Source organism: Pollicipes pollicipes, unplaced genomic scaffold (genome assembly GCF_011947565.3).
Source record: "Pollicipes pollicipes isolate AB1234 unplaced genomic scaffold, Ppol_2.1 Scaffold_7262;HRSCAF=8765_pilon_pilon_pilon, whole genome shotgun sequence".
In the NCBI taxonomy this organism is placed as follows: Eukaryota; Metazoa; Arthropoda; class Thecostraca; order Pollicipedomorpha; family Pollicipedidae; genus Pollicipes; species Pollicipes pollicipes.
The window spans coordinates 17,166,247-17,185,985 of record NW_023597055.1 but is presented as its reverse complement, the minus strand read 5'-3'; the positions used below and the strand labels follow the sequence as shown (position 1 = coordinate 17,185,985).

The window sequence follows — 19,739 nt, the reverse complement described above, 5'->3', positions numbered from 1 at the left end:
CCTGGGGTCGGCCCTGGACCCGCCGCTGGTCGTCCTGGGGTCGGCCCTGGACCCGCCGCTGGTCGTCCTGGGGTCGGCCCTGGACCCGCCGCTGGTCGTCCCGGGGTCGGCCTTGTAACTGCCGCTCCTCGTCCCGGGGTTGGCCCTGGACCCGCCGCTGGTCGTCCTGGGGTCGGCCCTGGACCCGCCGCTGGTCGTCCCGGGGTCGGCCTTGTAACTGCCGCTCCTCGTCCCGGGGTTGGCCCTGGACCCGCCGCTGGTCGTCCCGGGGTCGGCCCTGGACCCGCCGCTGGTCGTCCCGGGGTCGGCCCTGGACCCGCCGCTGGTCGTCCTGGGGTCGGCCCTGGAGCTGCCTCTGGTCGTCCCGGGGTCGGCCCTGGACCCGCCGCTGGTCGTCCTGGGGTCGGCCCTGGACCCGCCGCTGGTCGTCCTGGGGTCGGCCCTGGAGCTGCCTCTGGTCGTCCCGGGGTCGGCCCTGGACCCGCCGCTGGTCGTCCCGGGGTCGGCCCTGGACCCGCCGCTGGTCGTCCTGGGGTCGGCCCTGGACCCGCCGCTGGTCGTCCTGGGGTCGGCCCTGGACCCGCCGCTGGTCGTCCTGGGGTCGGTCCTGCAGCTGCCGCTAGTCGTCCTGGGGTCGGTCCTGCAGCTGCCGCTGGTCGTCCCGGGGTCGGCCCTGGGGCTGCCGCTGGTCGTCCTGGGGTCGGCCCTGGAGCTGCCTCTGGTCGTCCCGGGGTCGGCCCTGGACCCGCCGCTGGTCGTCCTGGGGTCGGCCCTGGACCCGCCGCTGGTCGTCCTGGGGTCGGTCCTGCAGCTGCCGCTAGTCGTCCTGGGGTCGGTCCTGCAGCTGCCGCTGGTCGTCCCGGGGTCGGCCCTGGGGCTGCCGCTGGTCGCCCTGGGGTCGGTCCTGCAGCTGCCGCTGGTTGTCCCGGGGTCGGCCCTGGGGCTGCTGCTGGTCTTGGCCGGAATTCGCCCGGTGCTGCTGCCTCCCGCGCTGCCGATCAGCACCCAGCTCCTGCGCTCCCAGCTAGCTATGGTAATATCCGAAGGCTGACTTTGAGTTCCGATATTGAGAAAGTGGAATCTCGCAAGGGTGAAGCGGGAAAAATCGAGGTCAAGAAATTTCAGACGAGGGTAGCCTAATTTAGGTCATCTAGGCTCCCAAGGCCGAATTTCAAAAGAATGAAGCCCAGAAAGCCGGCAAAGATGATATCGAAAGCTATGGTACAGGAGAATACGGCACTGATGTAGGCGATGAGAAGGCTTATATCCAAAATTTTGGACTTAAGCATGTTGGATCTGCTTTTTAGATTACGTGGTATCGACATACAGTGGTTATGTCAGTTGAAGACGAAATATTTTGTAAATCTTAAAACGATGCAGATTAATTTCGTTTTCGGTTGTTTTGGGTAAATCTTTCAATCATCTTTTGGACAAGTGAAATTGAAATATGTTTGATGGCATTGTATTTCATATTGTTAAAGCAGTGGTTAATTAACTATTAACTCGTTGTTAAGATCAAACCTCAAGTTCCAGGCTAATGAAAGCCAGCTCATAAAAAACACACTTGTCTGCACATACTACATACCAAAGCCCCTCACGGAGCATATAGCTCGATACTTTAGCAGCTTTGTGTATAACCTTTTCCAAAGAAAAACATTGCACAACGCACAAAACATCTCAGTGCGCCACGTTGGAGACAGATACCACGAGCAAAAAAACTACCGCAGCAACACAGCGTTGGTCCACCTTGAACTGGAGTATTGTGAAGCTAAGAACCCTTACAAATTTATTTCCTCTCTTCCACGAAATTTTTTAGTGACGTTAACCCACAATCCCATTACGCCACGTGCAATCTCGGCCGCAAGCACCTTGCACGTGTCTATCGGCGAACTCACAAACAGTGCATCTCGTGTTAGATGATCATTGATTGCCTATTTTTCTTTACTAGCTCAGCATTAATCTTACGAAGTTTGCTTTGTTATAGCACTAGTATTAATTTCAGCCTTTGCAACCTGACTGCATCAATGATTCATCTTCCAGTACCCATGAACACCTCCCACCACTGTTTGTTCCTTTAGTTGCCTTTGATTCAGTTCTGACTCGTGGCGAACTTTTTCTCGACTGAATTCTGCAATCACCTACCCAGGTGATTGCAGCAGTTGGAGAGTGTTCGCCCTCTCACGCGGTCTACGCTGCACCGACCAGCGCCCCCGGCATTGCGACACGGGTATTATTCGCTTCTAACTGATTTTTTTCTTATTTTTTCGCTTTTCAATAGAACCTTCGGTCCGGAGGTATGTTCGTATGGCATGACCTCCCTTCACGTCGCTGGGGTAGTCCTCTGGTTCACTGGGCACGCGGAAGCGTGATGGCTCCAGGTGCACGCCAGTGGTGTCACCTAGGGTGTCGGACAGGAAGCGTGTGGTCAAGACTTTCCGCAAGGGTGCCGAAAACATGAAGCATCTGCCCGGTAAACATCGTGTGCGGACAAGAAATGCCCAGGTTATGCACTGATTCTTTGAAAAAAATACATGATTCTAAATTACATTGACAACGTAAGCTGCAGAATGCAGTTCTATTGAAAATGGTTTCCAAAATGCAGAAGGATATGCGGTTATCACGTGTTGCGCGTAAAACAGTTTACACAGAGCCTATAGCCTGAGGTTGCACAAATCAGTATACTTTAAAAAACCAATACCGCAATGGCAGTGACAAAATATAGCACGTCAATATGCTGTCAACCAATCCAGTAACTGGTCGTTTTTAAAATCAAAACCAAATGGAAAAAGTATTGGACATGCTCTCCACATGCACATTAGGGTGTGTCATCGAGGGGGTGAATCTCTTGGAATCAGCTGAGACAAGGTTTTTCCTTGGCACACGGATTTATGATTAAATTCCTGGTCTGTCGTACCGCACCAATGTTGATATTCGTGAGGCGAAAACAGTTTTTCTTTGATAGGCCAAGAAAATCGCATTCCATACTGGCGCCACCTATTTTACGCACTGAGATCATCCTCCAGCAAGCCTCAAAGCTGCCACTTTCTACACTACTGGTACTTGGGGAATTAAGTATGAAATAGATATCATGAAGAGCACCAGCAAAATATTGCCAAACAGCTTTTAAGCTGACTTTTTAGTAAATAACATTGGTTTTTGGTAAACCCCAAAGCTGTAGAGTTATGAGAATGCCCCAGCAGACCGGCTTTGGTTCAAGTTTGTTATTGCTAACGCATCATTATGATGTTGATTTGCAATTTATGTGCTTTTTGCGTGGTAGATATGGGCTTACTAGTTTAGTTTTGCCGGTACTGAAACATTTCTTTCGAAAAATTGCTTGCATAAACATGCCAAAGGCTACACGGTCGCGCACAAAACATTTTGTGATAGGCCACCCAGCTCGTCTGTCCCACCACCAAATGCCGACTACAGGAAAGCCTTCAGCTGCTTCAGGTGGCTGAGCGAATCGAAGAGGAATCTCACTAATATTAGCTTCAAGACCGCGACGGTAGAAATCAGCGCACTGTGGACCAACGGAACGATTTGTGTTCGTGATCTAAAATACGTGACAAAATTGATCGAGAGGGATTGATGACATCCAAATAGAGCCACCAGCAAGAAATCAAAGAAAGAAAGAAGGTGACACAGCAACGCCGCCACCACGAAATTCAACAAGCTTCTTAATGTTGCGGAATGTCAGCGCAAGCCTCAGTGCAGCTTTCCATGCCCAGTTGGCTGCGCAATGTATCAGGAGGATTTGCCATGAAGGACCAGTGCAGGTACGGGAAGCTTACCCTGGGGTTTTACGACCGGGATATGATTGTGACTAAGGAGGCTCGCGAGGTGCGGAGGATGACCAGACAACTCAAGGGGCGTCGTGGCTCGGCCGCCAGTGAGGCGGTGTCTGCTGCTGAGCCCGAGTCGTCTTCCCCGCCGACTGCTGAGCCCGCGCCACCTGCTGAACCAGCACTGGCTGCTAGTGTTGACCCCGAGCCTGCTCCGGGACCAAGTGGTCTCAGCGCTTGCGAGCCAGCCGAGAGCACGGATTCTTACACGGTTCCGTACATGGTAGAAGGTGGCGACGGCGCTGATTGTTCGTCCCGGTTGAGACCACTGTCACTGTAGATTATAGCGTCAGGGAATTGCCTAACACCGCTCTGGCGGTTGGCAGCTACGGTGGCTGGGCTACTCAATGTGCTCGGCTGCGATGGCACGGCCTTCAACACCGATACGATAGGCGGCATGTTCCGGCTGTTTAAGCTGGCCACCGAGTCACCCGTACACTAGTTCGTCTGCCAGCTGCACGGCAACGAGCTGAGCCTCCTCCATCTGCTTTTGAGCTTGGACGGCACGACCACAGGATCGATTTTTTTTCTGGACCCATCGGCAAGACCTGTGCCGGAGAGGTCTGCACGTTAGGGCATTCAAGCCTAGGTCGGAGCACTTGCCAAACCTGTCGGTCGACCTGATTCAGCAGCTGAGCACCAACTAGTAGCTGCTGTACCTTCTATCCTCCGGCGTTCAAGACGGCTCTGTCCGAAACGTGACAGCCCAGTGGGAAATCGGGCCATGGAAACATGCCACGTAAATATGAAAACGCATTATCTTAATATTTATAGCAAGGAGTGTTAAAACTTCATCAAGTGTCAATGGATATTCCATTTGTTTACTGTTGAGTATTGACTCATTATCATGCCTTGTTCTGTAATCTCTCGCTTCATTTGCTCGTTAGTTCATGCTTACTAGTAAATTTGCTGATATGTGTTCCGTCGCATTTAAGGGCTCTGGATATTGGCATAATTGCATACACTAAAAGGCGCAATAACTTGCGTATGATCTAGTGTATCTAAAAAAAGTGTATCTAGTGTATCTAGTTCGTAACGAATTGTTCTAGCATATTCGCTTGTGTTTCAGATGGTTGAACTGGCCGCTTGCCTGCTCCTAGTTCACATCTCTACCGAGACCCCCAGCAGCGCTCCGAAGGACCTCGTCCAGTGCGTTGTGGGCCACTACCTGTCGGTATGGTCCGCCATCCGGCAGAGCAGCAACTGCTACTTTGGCTTACGCAACTTGCTCCGGAGCATCGCGCTGCTCCGCGAGCTGCCACGGCATACATAGGCCACGATGCAGTCAGACCTCCAGCGTAACGGGTACTGGTTCCGTCCAGAACAGCTGTTGCTGGACATGGTGTGAGATGAGAATCGCATGATACGCGAACAGGCGGTTCCGATCGTCGCGCCGCTCGTGAGCAGCAAACCGAGGGTCTTCTTCGGCCCAGGGTCTTCGCCATCTCAGCGATAAACTTCAATGCCCGTGAGGCTCGCCGAACTGATCCCTGGCACGGACCAGTCACACATTCTCCACTGCGGGACCTCGGCGACTGCGAGCTGCGGAACAAAGTGCATGCTCCGCTGGCCATCTCGCCCTATCTGGTTTACACAAGGAGTGCAATCAGCGCCGCACTACCGAGGATGTCTTGGGCTGGAGTTGGAGCTTCGGCAATGCGTGGAGCCTAGCTGCGACGGTATTTCTGCTACCGTGCGATCTCTGGCAACAGGCGTTTTGGGTTTCCAGGCTGTGAGCAGCTGCTGTTTGGGTCGGTGCATCGAATACGCAGGGTCGGCAAGGAGCAGGATGTGCATGGGGTCACCCTTCACCCCCCCCCCCCCTACGCCCGTGGTACTGGCTGTAGAACTTGCTAAATGTATCAAATTGTACACCAGACAATATATTCTAAGCCATATGCTTTGCAGAGTTATGTTTGCGTTGCGTGAGTTGTCTTAGAGAAGTGAAAGTTTAAAGCAATTCTAACCAGCATACTCGTACAACGAGTTCATACTCAACAGCACATAAAGCTTCCGCCAAATGACAATTAATCGGGCAATGTCTGATCCGCATATTAGACCTTAGACCGGGATTTTCTCGTACGACAGCTTAAAGCGCGCTCCGGAAGCATCGTTTCTATACGCAAAGGTATTTTGTGTCGCTTGCCATCCACGGCTGGTGTTACTTGCGGCAGCGGATGTCGCCCAGCATGGGTAACTGCAACGCCGGGCGGCGGCTTACGGTAATATCTCTATCGACTCGCGCTTCACGAATTTGAGTTTTTGGGAAGACATTTTGCTATGCCGTGCACTTTAAGGCCCCTGTGCCAAATAATTTCTTTGTCTCGCTTGGTTTTGTTGCTGATTACACACCCTAATGCACATGGGTGTCGGTTCGGAAACAATTTTGACATTGGCCACATCTGCGAGCGCTAGAAGGCCGTTGCTCCTAGAGCCCACAGAGCACCGGGACAAAAAGCGGGGAGGGGTGGCCGATCTGCAGACTTCGTCTTTCCAGGCAAAAAGTCCGTGTCTTGGTCTGCATTGCTACATGGCCTCGATGTAGCCACTGGAAATGTCGCTCAGCGGCGCCATCCTTGACGCTAGCAGCGCCTAGTCTTAATTTAATGCTGGCTGTCACCTGCCGTGCGATCACTACCGCCATCTGGTATTTTTCGCGATACCATGCCTCAATAGCCACCACTGCGACTTGCCAACATCAGACTCTACACTAGCACAACAGATACAAACAACCAGCGTCCCATAATTGTATTCCATAACAAGCTCTATTACAGGTAGCCACGCGCCCGGTTGGCACGAATGTCTGCCATGAATTACGCACCACCTTGCGAGTTGCCACCAACTTCAAATCCCGTGTGCATGCAGTTTCTTCATATCTGGCATGACTGCAGTCATTAGGCATCTGTTGACGGCAGCGGCAGCCGGCGCAGGTGGTGCAATTAACCCTTTCTGCAATATTTGCCTTTGCAGCGGACACAGCACCATCCCTTGCGGCAGGTGCCGACTTGTGTGCTGCAGAAGCCAGGGAAATGGCACTTGGCTCGACATTCAACTGAAAGAAGAGAGCGTGCGGCTGTTGTTGGGCGTGTGGTGGCAATTCTAAAGCAAAGCAATGGTAAGTAAACAACATTTTCTCGGTTGTCTGAACTGTTCCATTTACGTTAACCATCCTATTGTTTCAACGAGGCCACATTGCAGATGTGAATACGTGCAGTATGCGAAAAACCACACTGTGCGAAAAAGCACAATGTGCTAACACACACAAAAAAGTAATAAAGTGAAAAGTGACAAAGCGACAAAAACGGAGACAACTGATGTGCTCATGCCGTAAGTGATGTTTAACGGGTGAACTATCGGCACGACGCATGACGGGAGTTGATCAACATCTTACAGACGGCCATTCGCTTCATATGGAGTTTCGTGGTATATAGCGTCACAGCTACATCATCATGGCAACGCATTTGCTCTGTACACGGCGGCAACGGCGGAACATACCGAGGGTGTCGCCCCGACGGCAGCAGAGACGCTTGGAAAACCAGCACCGGCGGCAGACTTTTGTGTTCCATTTCCCGCACGCCTGGCCGTATTTTTGGCACCTTCGGCCTGAAACGTATCAGTTGTATCATTTATAACGCATTATTTGTATCATTTTTATCATAAGCATCAGTCGTATCATTTCCTACTCTCATTGCGGCTGGCACCAGACACAACTTTGCACACAAACCGTCCAACAGCCAGAAGAAACCAAGTGGCTATCTCTACTTCACTTCTGTGAGAAGGACCGATGATCTGGGATGCTGAAAACTGATAGCGGCGTTACATGTGCTACCTGTCTAGTGGTGCTCGCGGGGACCAAGCGAGTTATCTTAGGTCAAACCTTCAGCGCGCTGAATGACACTGACCGGAGGCTGCCCTTGGAATCCCGCCCGGGTATTTTCTTTGACTCCACCTTGACTGCAAGGAAGTACTTTTTACGTCTGTGACGTGTGCAGCCCAGATATGCCTCATCACAGTTCACTTTAGACTTGCCTCCGCTGATTTTGTGAGACGATATCATTTCGGCTACTCATCCCGTGGTGTTGCACACCCTAAAGCCATGTTGCTGTTCCCTTTCCATAGCCCCCACACATTTCAGACTCTTGCGTTGCCATATGGACATGCCAGAATATTTTGGTAATTGCGGGATATGAGATTCCTGGTGTGACCAACAGTCCAGCCTAGCCATGGCTGTTCTGTGCGGCACTACAGCGTCACCCTCTCCGACCGAGGGGGATGCATGCTTTTGAACTTCTCGAGGTACTCATGCAGTAATCGCATATCTACCGAAGAAATCACCTATACATTTCACGCGTTTTACTTACGCCCCTATGACGAAAGGCACCATTTCCGGATATGCGTCCGGTGTCAGTGATCAGCGATAACGTGCAGACCAAGTTGCTGTAATACATCATCGGGGGAATTCACAATATCCCAAGGGTCACATTCCAACCGAAGGCAACCGACAATCCCTGGCGAAAATTAATTCATAACCTCAAACTCCACCGGCAACTCACCTCCAGCGGCCACCAGCACCAGACAAAACACGACAATGAGGGGGAGCAGACGCATGACTGGCGAGAGACAGCTCAACACCTAACGCCGGACCGTCCTTTGCAATCACCTTATATAGTGGCAGACCCGGATCAGGAACAGCGTGGGGACGTCACTCGTTCCGCCTACTCAAACATTCAGCAAAGCCTATCAAATCGGCCATGTTCGATGACATTTGCAGTTGAGTGGCGCTGTCATTATCTGCTGCGTTTGTGCGGGAATGTCAGCATGGCGAACTCTTGACTGCTGCGTCACACGGGACACAGATGACAGCTGCGACGCGGCCTATCGAACGTGCCCTGAATGTACGTACATACTGGCCTGGGCAACATGCGTTTTACTCAAAATCGCTGACTCCACGCGTGGATACCGAGGTCAACGTTCAGCAAGTTGGGATAGAGATATCAAGGTTAAGAAGGTATCAGTTCGGGACACCGAGGAGCAGTCCTTTGACACTGATAAGGCTGTTGTCTGAATGTTGGGACTTTGAATGTCGAAATCCACTGTCAAATAACCTGACATTGATAGAGTGTGTTGTTTGAGCCTGCAGGACGCTGGGACCGCGACCCACGAAGGTCGACTGACGGCGCCCTTGACGGTGCTGTTAACGAAGATCATTCAGAGTTAGGGCACCCGTATCTCGACCAACCGATCCATCTGACGTTGCTATCCCCATTCAAAATGGCACCCAGCGGTGCAGGCCTGGATGGAAGTGCATCAGCAGGCCAATGCCAAATGATGTACTGCGAGTTCATTTTGTCGCGTAACGTTATGTCGTTCGCATCTTATGTTTGTCTCCAGATGGCAAGAGTGTTATGATGATAATTCATGGGAATGGATTATGGTCGTTGTGTTTTGGCGCCTTCACCTATTTGGTCTGATGTAACATACCATTGGTCTTACAAGTCGACGTTCATTAGCGCCTATGTCCAGAGTTTTCCGAGAGCTATTCAACGCAGTTTTCTTAACTGGCCTGGCATGTTAAGTTCATTAGGTAGCATGGGAGATATGTAGGTTTCACATTTAATGGTCTTGAAGCAAGCATCAGATGTGATGAAACAAGCTCACATATAACTATTCATATGCTTTTTAAGTGGAAAAGACTGCTCAAGACAGCGTAACTCTCTGTTTGGAATATATACCTCTAATACTTCATGCTTTGATTACGTCATCATGCCTTGCACAACATTGTTTGAAAGCCAATTGACGGCAATGATATCTGGAGACGTGCTCACGAACACCAGACATGAACGCTTCGACACTGAAATTTGTGCTGGCCTTGATCTCCGCATGGCTTATGGAATGGCGCATTTGAATGACGTTATTATAGAGTCATTAATGCCAAGATGACTTTGAAATGCTCTCCCCGATACACCCTTCCCCATTTTCGAAGGCGTGTAACTTAGAAACTAAAGGAGATTGGGCCTTGAGAAGGGCAGAATTGTAAACAGCACTAAAAATATTCAAGATGGTTATTTCAGTTTAAAACCCCATGTAAATGTGGAACGCTCCCTTTAAGGTAGAGGCAGAACGGGTAGGTTTTGATCGAGAACATGCGCACTATCTTCCCTTGACCGATTCGAGGCCCCTCGTTGACACAGAATGCCCTGATAGAAACTGTGGGCCCCTGAACGATGCAGGAGCCCGACCAACGCAATCTGCGGGCCCGGCCTTGTCCCCGCTGGGAAATGGGCCCCCAGAGCTCAGACCAACACTGAGCCAATTGTTAATTGTTCGTATCTCTGGCAAAAATAGAGAAACCTTCTGTCTCAGGGTTCCTATCAGTGCAAGAGATCATCTTACTGACATTGGAGATCACGACCCGATTGTCGGGGTCCTTAATATGACCTACAGACAGCCCTCCGGACCCTTCAGCCACCCCTTCGGACCCTTGATCTTTGCTCTAGAGACCCTTCGGGCCCTCTTAAACAACGCTCCGACTCGGGGCCACTTGCCGCCACAGGACCCCAGTTTGGCACTGCAGCCCCTAACAGGGAGTCTGTCTGACAGGGAGTCAACTGTTCGGTGTTCGTGGTCTCTGACCGACCGAAACACCCGCATTGTCTCAGGGATTCCTCAAACGGTGCAAGAGGATCTTTGACTGGTATTTCATGTCATGTCCCTAAAGGCCGCGCTTCTTATGTGGCCTGCAGCCAGTACTTTGGGCCCTTATGCCCTCCAACCGGGCCTTTGATCGTCGGCCCCGGTGGGCCGCCCGGGCCCCTCTTCGGCCTCATCGAACACTTCCCTTGGTCGTAACGGGGCCCTTGCGAGCACAGGGCCCTCTGTAAGGCGCTGTGGGCCCCTGGCAGATGCAAGGCCCAAGACCAATGTGAATCACTGTCCCCCGGCTTTGTATATATATAGCTGATTAAAAAGTGGGTCCTCAGGCCCGCACCGACATGGAGTCGACTATGTGGTACGGTGGTACTTGACCGACATATCGACCCATATCGTCTCAGGCTGTCCCCGATCGGCGCAAAGGGCCCTCTGACCGTTATTTGAAGGTTCGTCTTTGCAGGTCGGGGCCCCTGAATAAGACTCCGACCAGCTCTTTATGCCCTTAGATCCTTCAATCAGGCCTTGATTGTCTAAGCTGGTGAGTTCTCTAGGCTGTTCGGGCCACCTCGAACACTGCCTCTGGCCGGCTCAGGGCCCCTTGACAACACAGGGCCCCTGTTAGGCGCTGTGCGGCCCCGGGCAATTTAAATCGCTGGCTTCGGCTTTGTCCCAGCTTGGGAAATGGGCCTTTAGGCCCATGCCGCCACGGAGCCGACTGTGCGTTTGTAGTGGTGCCTGACCAACATATAGGCCCATAGTGACGCATGGGATTTCCGATCGGTGCAAAGTGCCCTCTGACTGTTCTTTGAGGCCCCGTCCCCGCAGGCCGCGTGGTGTCTGACTGAAATATAAGAAGACCTTGTCGACTCAGTGTGCTCCTGATCAGCGCTCAGGGCCCTCTGGCTGGCATGCGGTGCAAGGCCCTGCGAGTCGGGGCCCCTGAATAAGACCTCCGGCTGGCTTTTCGGGCTCTTCGGGCCATCAAATCGCGTCCTGAATCGTAGGCTCCGAGGGGCTCTTCGGGCCCCCCGGAACCTAAGAGGGGAGGGGGTGCACGTGCCTCCCGTGTCCCCGTACGTGCCATACTGAAAGGGGCTATTTAACGTTGAAATGGCAGTGTCATTGGTGGTGCGCGTGTACCGAGTATTGTGTTAGGAGTAAATGGGGTAAGTGCATTATTGAATATATGTGCACATTTTTCTTGATTTTTCAAAATCAATTGCTGGTTCCACCCCTGAATTTAATGACTGACTTTTTGACATCACTTATTTTAGGCATGTTAAATGCCGGTTCGATACAGGTACTGAAAGGGAGAAACAGGGCTCTGGCAGTGTTCTTGTGTATTTAATTCCTGAGTAAAGTCGAGTGCTGTGTGGAGACCAAATGCTAGCCGCTATTTCAACAGATCTGAGAAAGCTAGTCCTTATCAGATCTGGTGCCAGAATTAGCTCTGCTTTTTAATAAATAAGCTTAATTTAGCAGCACCTTTGTCAATAAGAAAGGCGTCTTCCCAAATTGTCTTCTAGGTAGCGCTGTAACCTGAAATATAGAAACTACATACAAATCATCACCAATCCTCTTGCCTTGCATTTAGCTGAAAATATAGAATTAAGCAGCCCTCAGATTGCTACTGCCATTCTGCTTAAGCTGGCATGTTGCAAAATGAAGTGCCTGCAACAAAGACAAAGTTGTGCAAAACTACGTCCCTGTTAGGTTAGGGTGAGCTGATCACGGAAAAACGACAGAGCCAACCTCCAAGATATTCCAACACATAGGCTACTCCTTAGATTTTGCCCAACTTCTGCCCAAATTGGAGGGGCCTGGTGCCCAAGTTGGGAACCGAAGCCTCCCCCTTCCTCAACTGAAACGGAAATTACACTTCTGGTTTGGAAGAAGACCAATGAGTTCATTGCTGGTGCAAGGCGTGAAATGTTAACAATGTGGGTACATTGAACTGGTTCTTGAAGATCATGAAGTGTCTAAATGAGCCCACGTCGCTTATTCCGTCCCGGTGGATCAGTTGGTTTGAGTGTGTGCCTTCTGATCCACCCACCCGTGGTGGATTGAGTGCAGGTCGGTTTCGGCGCTTGCTATTTTTTCTTGACTAGTATTTGCGCCCGGTGACAGCGGCCACGCGAAAGGTCAGAGGACGTTAAAGGGCAGGACGGGTGGTGCCGAGCATCGTGGCACGTCTTTTTGCCACCAAATTCCGTCAGGGACATGGAATTGTGCATTCGGGTGATCGGGGTCGTGGCTCGCACAGCAGCCACTGCTTGGCGTGAGCTCTAATCCCAAAAATCCATCTATTCAAAGGGCTCAGATTAGATCTATTAAAATGATTGCTAATGCAGAGGCGTGACTGTTCACCGCATTCAAAACTGCTCGACCACAGTCACATGAAATCAAGTGTCAGCTTAGTTTCAGGTGGGTGCAGCTCAATATGTCAGCTTGGTTCCCATTTAGCTGGAGCTCCCATGCCTGTCTTGAGATATTTCTCCAGGAGAAATCTCTAGCGACTTGCAAACCAAATAGACGCGCGGCCAAGGCGCGCGCGGTGACTGGCGACCGGCGGCCGGCCGCCACCTGGTGGTTGGCGGCGCGAAGGTCGTCTGGTATGTCATGTCATTGGGGCCTTCAGGACGCACTCAGCTGGTGAGGCTATGTGGAGCGGCCTTTGTTCTATGGCATTGGCGTCGCCTGCCTCTCACCCTGGCAGGAAGGGCGGGCAACCCAGGGAATCCAACCCCGTACTTCTGGCTTCCCAGACGCGTAGTGGTTAACGCATACGCGTTGACCGTTTACCGCTACACCACGGGCACCCCAAGGTCACATGGCATGTCCAGCCCCTTACATTTAAGAAGGGGACCAAAAACGGGTGTTGGCAGCTGTAGGCCTGCCATTATTACCCCACTAGCATCTAAAATCTTGGAGAAATTACTTAAGTCCGGTTAAATATGGACATTATGCGCGATGTTTTCAGTTTTAACTCATTTTAATCTTCCAAGTTTTGCTTGGCTATCTTATTGAACTGCTGGCTCCCAGCATACAAGATTGATATATAATCCACAGAATTTCTGAACTGATTTGGCTGCAGTTCTATAAAAAGCAAGGAATATGACTCCAACATTAACCACTAATGTGACTGATGGAAGGTGGTAATCATGCATCCTGCCTTCTGTGGCTGTGGTGCCAGGACACTGCGCTGGGCACATGCAGTGAACTCAAGACATCAGCTTGTGGCAGCACTGGGTAATGCTTCTGTAGATGCCCTGGAGGCAGATGTCAGCTCACTGCCTGCTGATGAGCAAGTGCCTGTTATGCTTCACCCACCAGCAAGTGAGTGATGAAACACTCCTGATCTTACCACTGACAGGTAAACCATTTGATGGCTCACCTGTCTTACCTGGTTAAGTTGGCATTTTTGAAAGCATCTGTGGTCTCTTCATTTGTGGCAGCCCATAGAGATACACTTTGTATCCATTAATTATACCCTTACACCTGCCAGCAATGCATCTTTTACCCACCCAGGGTGCATTTTTACCCGTCAGTGATGTACTCTTTACCCACCACAACCATGTTAAAAATTGGAGAAAGCATGGCATGCTTCAGCTGCTAGTCATTTTTTATATTTCAGTGACATCAGGTACACTCATCTTACACACACCAGTGCCATTGCTTGGTGAAGTGTTTGTGACCATGGTATTTGCTGGCACCAGCTGAGGTGGACCTTACGGCAGCCCAGTTCCTGGCCATTGTGCAGCGGTCTGGCACACAGAAAATCCTCAAGCTGGACCTGAAGACTGACCAGATCATTAAGCAAGTGGTGGACATCATCCTGCATCACCACCTGACAGTACATGAGTAGGAATACTGCTGTTAGTGGTGCAGAATGTGGTGTAGGTGCACCATTGGCTGCACCAACAGTTGACTTGTACATTTTGATATAACAACTTGGCCTGATTTAACATTGTACTGCTGAAAGGTGTTTACTCCAGTGCACTTGTGACACCATCTGCTCTCATTAGTATCCAACCGCAGTCACTGCACAGTGGTCACGCTACAAAACAAAAGCCTACTGTAGTGGAAGTAGCATAAACTGGCAGCTTGGGGTTTATTGTTGATTTGTCATGTCTGGGTTAACATATTGATGGATTGAGGCACTGGCTTATGTTGTGTTGCATGGAAAAATATGTGTGACTTAGCTTCCCCAGGTTTTTTAACATCTATGACATAAAATCTGACTGAGCTTCAAGCACCTGACTGCACCACAGAAAACTTGTCATGCCTCATGACAATTCTGCTTAGTCTCTCATTGCATATTCTGAGGACTAGGAGATAGCCGTGGTGGTTATCTGGTGCATCTGAAGATATGAGGTGCCTTTGTCTCATACTCTGTGAAGTTACTCAAACATTGCCTATTTGGTGTCTTCACAGGAATGACCGGTTTACATTTCCACAGGACATGACTCCACTGGTTCTGAACGCCGACGTGGTGGGCAGCGCAACCGAGGTGCCCGCTGTGGACGCCCACACGCTGCTTACTCAGCTGGAGCGCCTCCAAGCTACTCGGCTGCCACCTCTCGTCTCGCTCGGCTGGTGCCCACCTAGCGAAGGCACGCGAAGCCTAACTTTAAGTCAGATCTCAGAGATGGCGACACTGGCGCGTGGCCGCCCTGCCACACTGGCAGTTCGCGCGGACGTGGCGTTAGCTTCGGAGGAGGCGTTGGTGGCACTGATGGGTGACCTGCCCGGCTGCGGGGTCACGCTATGGGCGCACGATGGGGACTCGGTGTGCCCAGAAGGTGCACGGCGACTGTTGGAGCGTTTGAGGCCAGCGCCCGTCTGGCTGGATATGCCCCCCAAACTCCTGTCACATTTTACTGCTTCGTGAGCAGGAGATAGCATGTGCAATCATGGCATATGGTTTTTGATTGTTATAATTTTTGCTGCAAAGGACACGGGGATATTCGCGGTGATATTATTATTATTATCCATGGCACCAAGTACCTGAAAGGACGACCGCTGGCAAAGTTCCTTCATTTGCTTTCAGCGTTGAATCTATGGTGGGGCGACGTTTCGTCGTATCAGACAAAGTTTTATGGGTTTGGGTTGCTACGACCGTGGTTTTGGAAGTCCTTCTTCCCGTTTCCCTCTGGGAGGTGCTCATCACAAAGTGCGCTATAACGGCATGGCAGGTGTGTGCGTCGGTTCGGTCCCGCGAGCGCGGTTCGGGTGGCCTCCCCTAGCGATAGCGCCTCGCAGCTCTGTATCTGTTTCCGTCCCCGTCTACATCTCAATCTCCGGCCTCCGCCTCCGCCACCTCCCCTGCCCCTGCCTCTGCCTCTGTATCTACATGTGCCTCCGTCCCGTCCCGTCCCGTCCCGTTCCAACCCGGAAGACAGGGTGGGGTGGCGTGTGCTAAGGTGCCATGGCGTAAATCCTGGCGCGCGAGGGGGAGGGGGGACTCAAGACGGTGAATCTCATGTAGGCTACGTGCGAATTAAAGATCTTGCTTAGATGGTTATATTCCTGGGATGCGCTAGGTTCTTCGCCCATTACACCTAGGCTCAATATTACCAAAGAGTCGTAATACACGTTTATTTCATATCTATGCACATGTATGGAACCACTTTCGGTAACCAAGCTCTTCGAGAAGCGCGTTCACAAACATGCGCTATCGGTTCACAAGGGCTGAGCTCATGCCCACCTAGTGGTGAAGGACAAAGCTCAACGTCGCTTTGCGTGCACCAGGACGGAACTGTTCCGCGCAGGGCGCGCGCGAGGTGGCTCGCCTGGGCGGCTGCGAACGGAAGTAATGATGGCCTTTTTGTACGGTGCCTCCGGACAAATCGGGCTCACCGGCGGCGGGCGCCCTGCGAGAGCCATGACGATGAGATGGGGTTCGCTACGGGTTGGAAGACCTGTGATCCCACTCATTCGCTGACTCGCAGCAGTCAGTAGCTGATGAGTACAAACATACAAAACACCTTTGAGTACAAAATTGCATGCACGCTACTCGTACCGCGTGGCCGGCGTACCCATCTCCCTACCACCTAGCGAACCGACGGCCACATCTGGCTTGTCAACACCCGAGTCAGTCGGTGCCTGCTGGCAATGTCTAGGCATTGCAGAAGCCGACACTGTATGCGACCCAGCACACGGACAACCGCCGCACCGCAAACCTGCAGTCACCGCTGGCGACTCACAACCTCGCCTGACCCACCCAGCACCGCGCTGCGGCACCACAGCGACGGTCAGCGAATACAGTAGATTCACGGATCGCTGGCACCAAACGTGATCTAATGACGTCATGTTTCAAGGTAACACAGAAAATCACCGAGCACTGGCTGCCTGCCGTGGATTAACGATCCCGGTCTCGAAGAGTTTCATCTGGGAGGGCGAGAAGGGCGTCATTTTCGCCGTCCACGCCGACGACAGGACGAAACGAAGCCATCACGCACCTTGTACCCGTTCGCAGAAAACAGTAGTGAACTGCTGTCGCCTGTCAGAGTTGTACATCATCTATCACAAACATAGGGTGCACCGGAGGCCGCTCCTTCCCTAACTCAGCCAACGGCGGGTAGCACTACTTCCAGAACGTAGCGTAGCGGTGTGATACAGGGTGGGTGAAGGCCCCATCTGGCAGCGTTGCGAGGTGGGAACTCCCAGCTGCAGATGAAGACAAGAGCCGCGGCGGCCTGTTGGGCCGTTTGGCGGCGCTTCAACCCAGCCTCAGCTTCTAATTCGGACGACGTGGCTTGTGATCCAACAGGTCGTTACACTCGCAACATCATTTTTTCGTGGTTAGCGTGCAACAAGTGCCCGTGATTCTTCTGCGTGTTTGTCCGCCGTCCGTGCTGGAAGGATGCCAGCGGTGCGGACGACGTGTCCGCGTCCCCTCCGGCGGACGACGGCCCAAGTGTCTGCCGCCCCAAACCGCGCTGCCAAGACCACCGGGGCCGAAACGAAACACAGAGAGCTGAACCGGCGGCCCACCGGGTCAACTCGGGTCACTGGCAACACTGGCCGGCCCGACGGGCCCGTCACGGCGGGGAGTCCCCCGCTGTCCGAGGCGGGGCCCGCGGACGCCTTATACCGCGGCCTTAGTCGGCGCCCGGTACCGTGAACACGGGGTGCAAGCCTTAGTCGCGCCCGACCCGTGACACGGGTGCAAGTCGCCCGCTACGAGGGCGACTGAACATACACTCGCGAGAATCCCGTCACACTACCAGGTCAAGCATCAAATCCCGACTGGGGTTCCTATTCGGTCCGGGGGGGGGGGGGGGGGGGTTCAGCCCGTTCTTGACTTCGAGAAGGATGTCCGGTGAAATTCCGGGGAAAACCCGTTCGTGGACATATTTTAGGAGTAAGTTGCGTCATTTGTCAATAATCAGCCCTCCCCCCCCCCCGCCCTTTCGGGAAGTCATTTTGCGTAACTATACCCCGGATACCGGGTCCACGTAACCCAGATTACGTAGTGGCAGCGCATGTAGGAAGGTCATGCGGGATCCCGACACCTTCTAGTCCGGAGTCAGACCCGCACCATTCAGGGTCAGACACACTCCAGTCCGGGGTCAGACCCGCTCCAGTCCGGGGTCAGACCTGCTCCGGTCCGGGGTCAGACCCGCTCCGGTCCGGGGTCAGACCTGCTCCGGTCCGGGGTCAGACCCGCTCCGGCCCGGGGTCAGACCTGCTCTGGTCCGGGGTCAGATCCGCTCCGGTCCGGGGTCAGACCTGCTCTAGTCCGGGGCCAGACCCGTTCCAGTCCAGAATGCGCCGCCGACCCTCGGACCGCGCCGTTCCAGTCACACAATGTCAACGACACTGCTTCGTTTGGCGTCGTCCTCGATGCAGACCGAGTCGTAGGCAGGAGGCTCTTCGGCGATGACGTCGAGGTAAGGCGGCGGCAGGTCGCGCGGGCCCCGGCAGCGGCCGGCCGGAGGGGGCCGCGCCGCCTCGAGCTCGCAGACTGGCACCGGCATGTGCCGCGAGTCTCCCCTGAAACCAAAGGCGGAGGACTCAGACCCCGAACACGGGCCTTCCGGGCAGCACGTGGTAGCTGTCGTTGAGGCAGCTGTCATGCCAGGAAGCCCCGTGCGTGACAACATTAAACACGGCGGCATTTGAATGCTTGCTACGCTTTTGTGCTCCAGATGAGGTGCTGCTGTCAGCAAAAGTGGCCTGATGCTAACGAAGACATGCCGTATGCTAGACACTCGCAAACAGACGTTCATCCAGAGTGAGCGAACATGTAATACGCCATTTATTTGTTCTGCCCCGTATATTCCTTTAGATATTCATTTAGCTCCCTGTTGAAGGTATCCATCATCGAGCACACGATTTCTCAATCGTCGCGGTCTGCGGTTGCGAATTCTTGATTTTATCGCGCCCTCCCCGACCTGTCTCCAGTGTCGAACAGGGCGCAGAATCCGCGGTGACCGATTTCCTACGCAGAATCGGTGGCGACATCCACCGGCGTCAAGGACGGGACAACGCGTACGTGCGTGCGATGGCCAGATATAGCTGCAGCAGTGTGCGTGCACCAGGGCCCGGTCTCCCCCCATCTCACCGGCAGATCGAGCTGCTGCCCGCGCAAGGCCGGCGGCCTTCGCCTGGCGATGTTCCTCCTCCGCTGCCCCCCCCCCCCCCCCGTTCAAAACCAGAGACAACGCAACTCCTGCACACGTCCCTAGAGCCAGCAGCAGCGTACCTCTGCAGGGAAGGGATACCACGGGCCGTCTGACTGGTTACACTACCCATTGACGGCTACTCAACTGGCGTGTGTCTAAGTGGTGTGGCACGTAGTAGCGTACACCGGCGGACGGCCGGTGGAAACGATTGCTAACTGCTGAAACTCAGAGCAGGAATAAGCGGCGATTTGCACGCAATGAGGCTTTGCTCGTTTTCCACACATGCAGACGCTGGAAGTGAGAAGTAGTGACCTTGAGGTCGCAACCTTGAACGGAGAAATATGACCGCCGACTCACCGGGGACAAATAGCCCTGTTGGCACGCGGACAGTCAACACGGAACAGATTGCCAGCCCTCGCCGCAGGCGGAGCTGCCAGCTTGGGACTCTGGGGTCATACGCGCCGCGAAAAATACCGCACGCCATCTGGAAACCCAGGCCGTGTATTTACAACAGATATTTATCGGGAAACGCCATTCCTACCAACGCCGTGCCGTGATCGCACAATATGACTGGCCTCATCGGGAGCTCGTTACACTTGGAGCCTGTGACGTC

General features: G+C 53.0%; 1 protein-coding gene and 1 long non-coding RNA gene across 6 annotated transcripts; one reads left to right on the top strand and one right to left on the bottom strand.

Moving 5' to 3' along the window:
• Positions 1–6,578: 6,578 nt before the first annotated feature.
• On the bottom strand, positions 6,579–8,506 carry LOC119113784 (uncharacterized). The gene is made up of 3 exons (XR_005095965.1): positions 8,399–8,506; positions 7,341–7,448; positions 6,579–6,897 (listed from the first exon to the last, which is right to left on the bottom strand). It is a non-coding gene; the product is annotated as an uncharacterized LOC119113784 (long non-coding RNA).
• Positions 8,507–13,087: 4,581 nt separating this feature from the next.
• Positions 13,088–17,300, top strand: LOC119113782 (protein FAM151A). 5 transcript variants are annotated; one of them, XM_037238021.1, is made up of 4 exons: positions 13,088–13,148; positions 13,566–13,832; positions 14,213–14,349; positions 14,956–17,300. In XM_037238021.1, exons 2-4 carry the CDS (start codon positions 13,658–13,660, stop codon positions 15,385–15,387), a joined length of 744 nt encoding a protein of 247 aa, XP_037093916.1. In that variant the 5' UTR covers positions 13,088–13,148; positions 13,566–13,657; the 3' UTR covers positions 15,388–17,300. The 5 variants fall into 5 exon arrangements, 4 of the variants coding, with proteins under 4 accessions (XP_037093916.1, XP_037093914.1, XP_037093913.1 ...); XM_037238019.1 differs by having other exon boundaries at positions 13,097–13,148; positions 13,649–13,832; positions 14,234–14,349; XM_037238018.1 differs by having other exon boundaries at positions 13,097–13,148; positions 13,649–13,832.
• Positions 17,301–19,739: the final 2,439 nt, after the last annotated feature.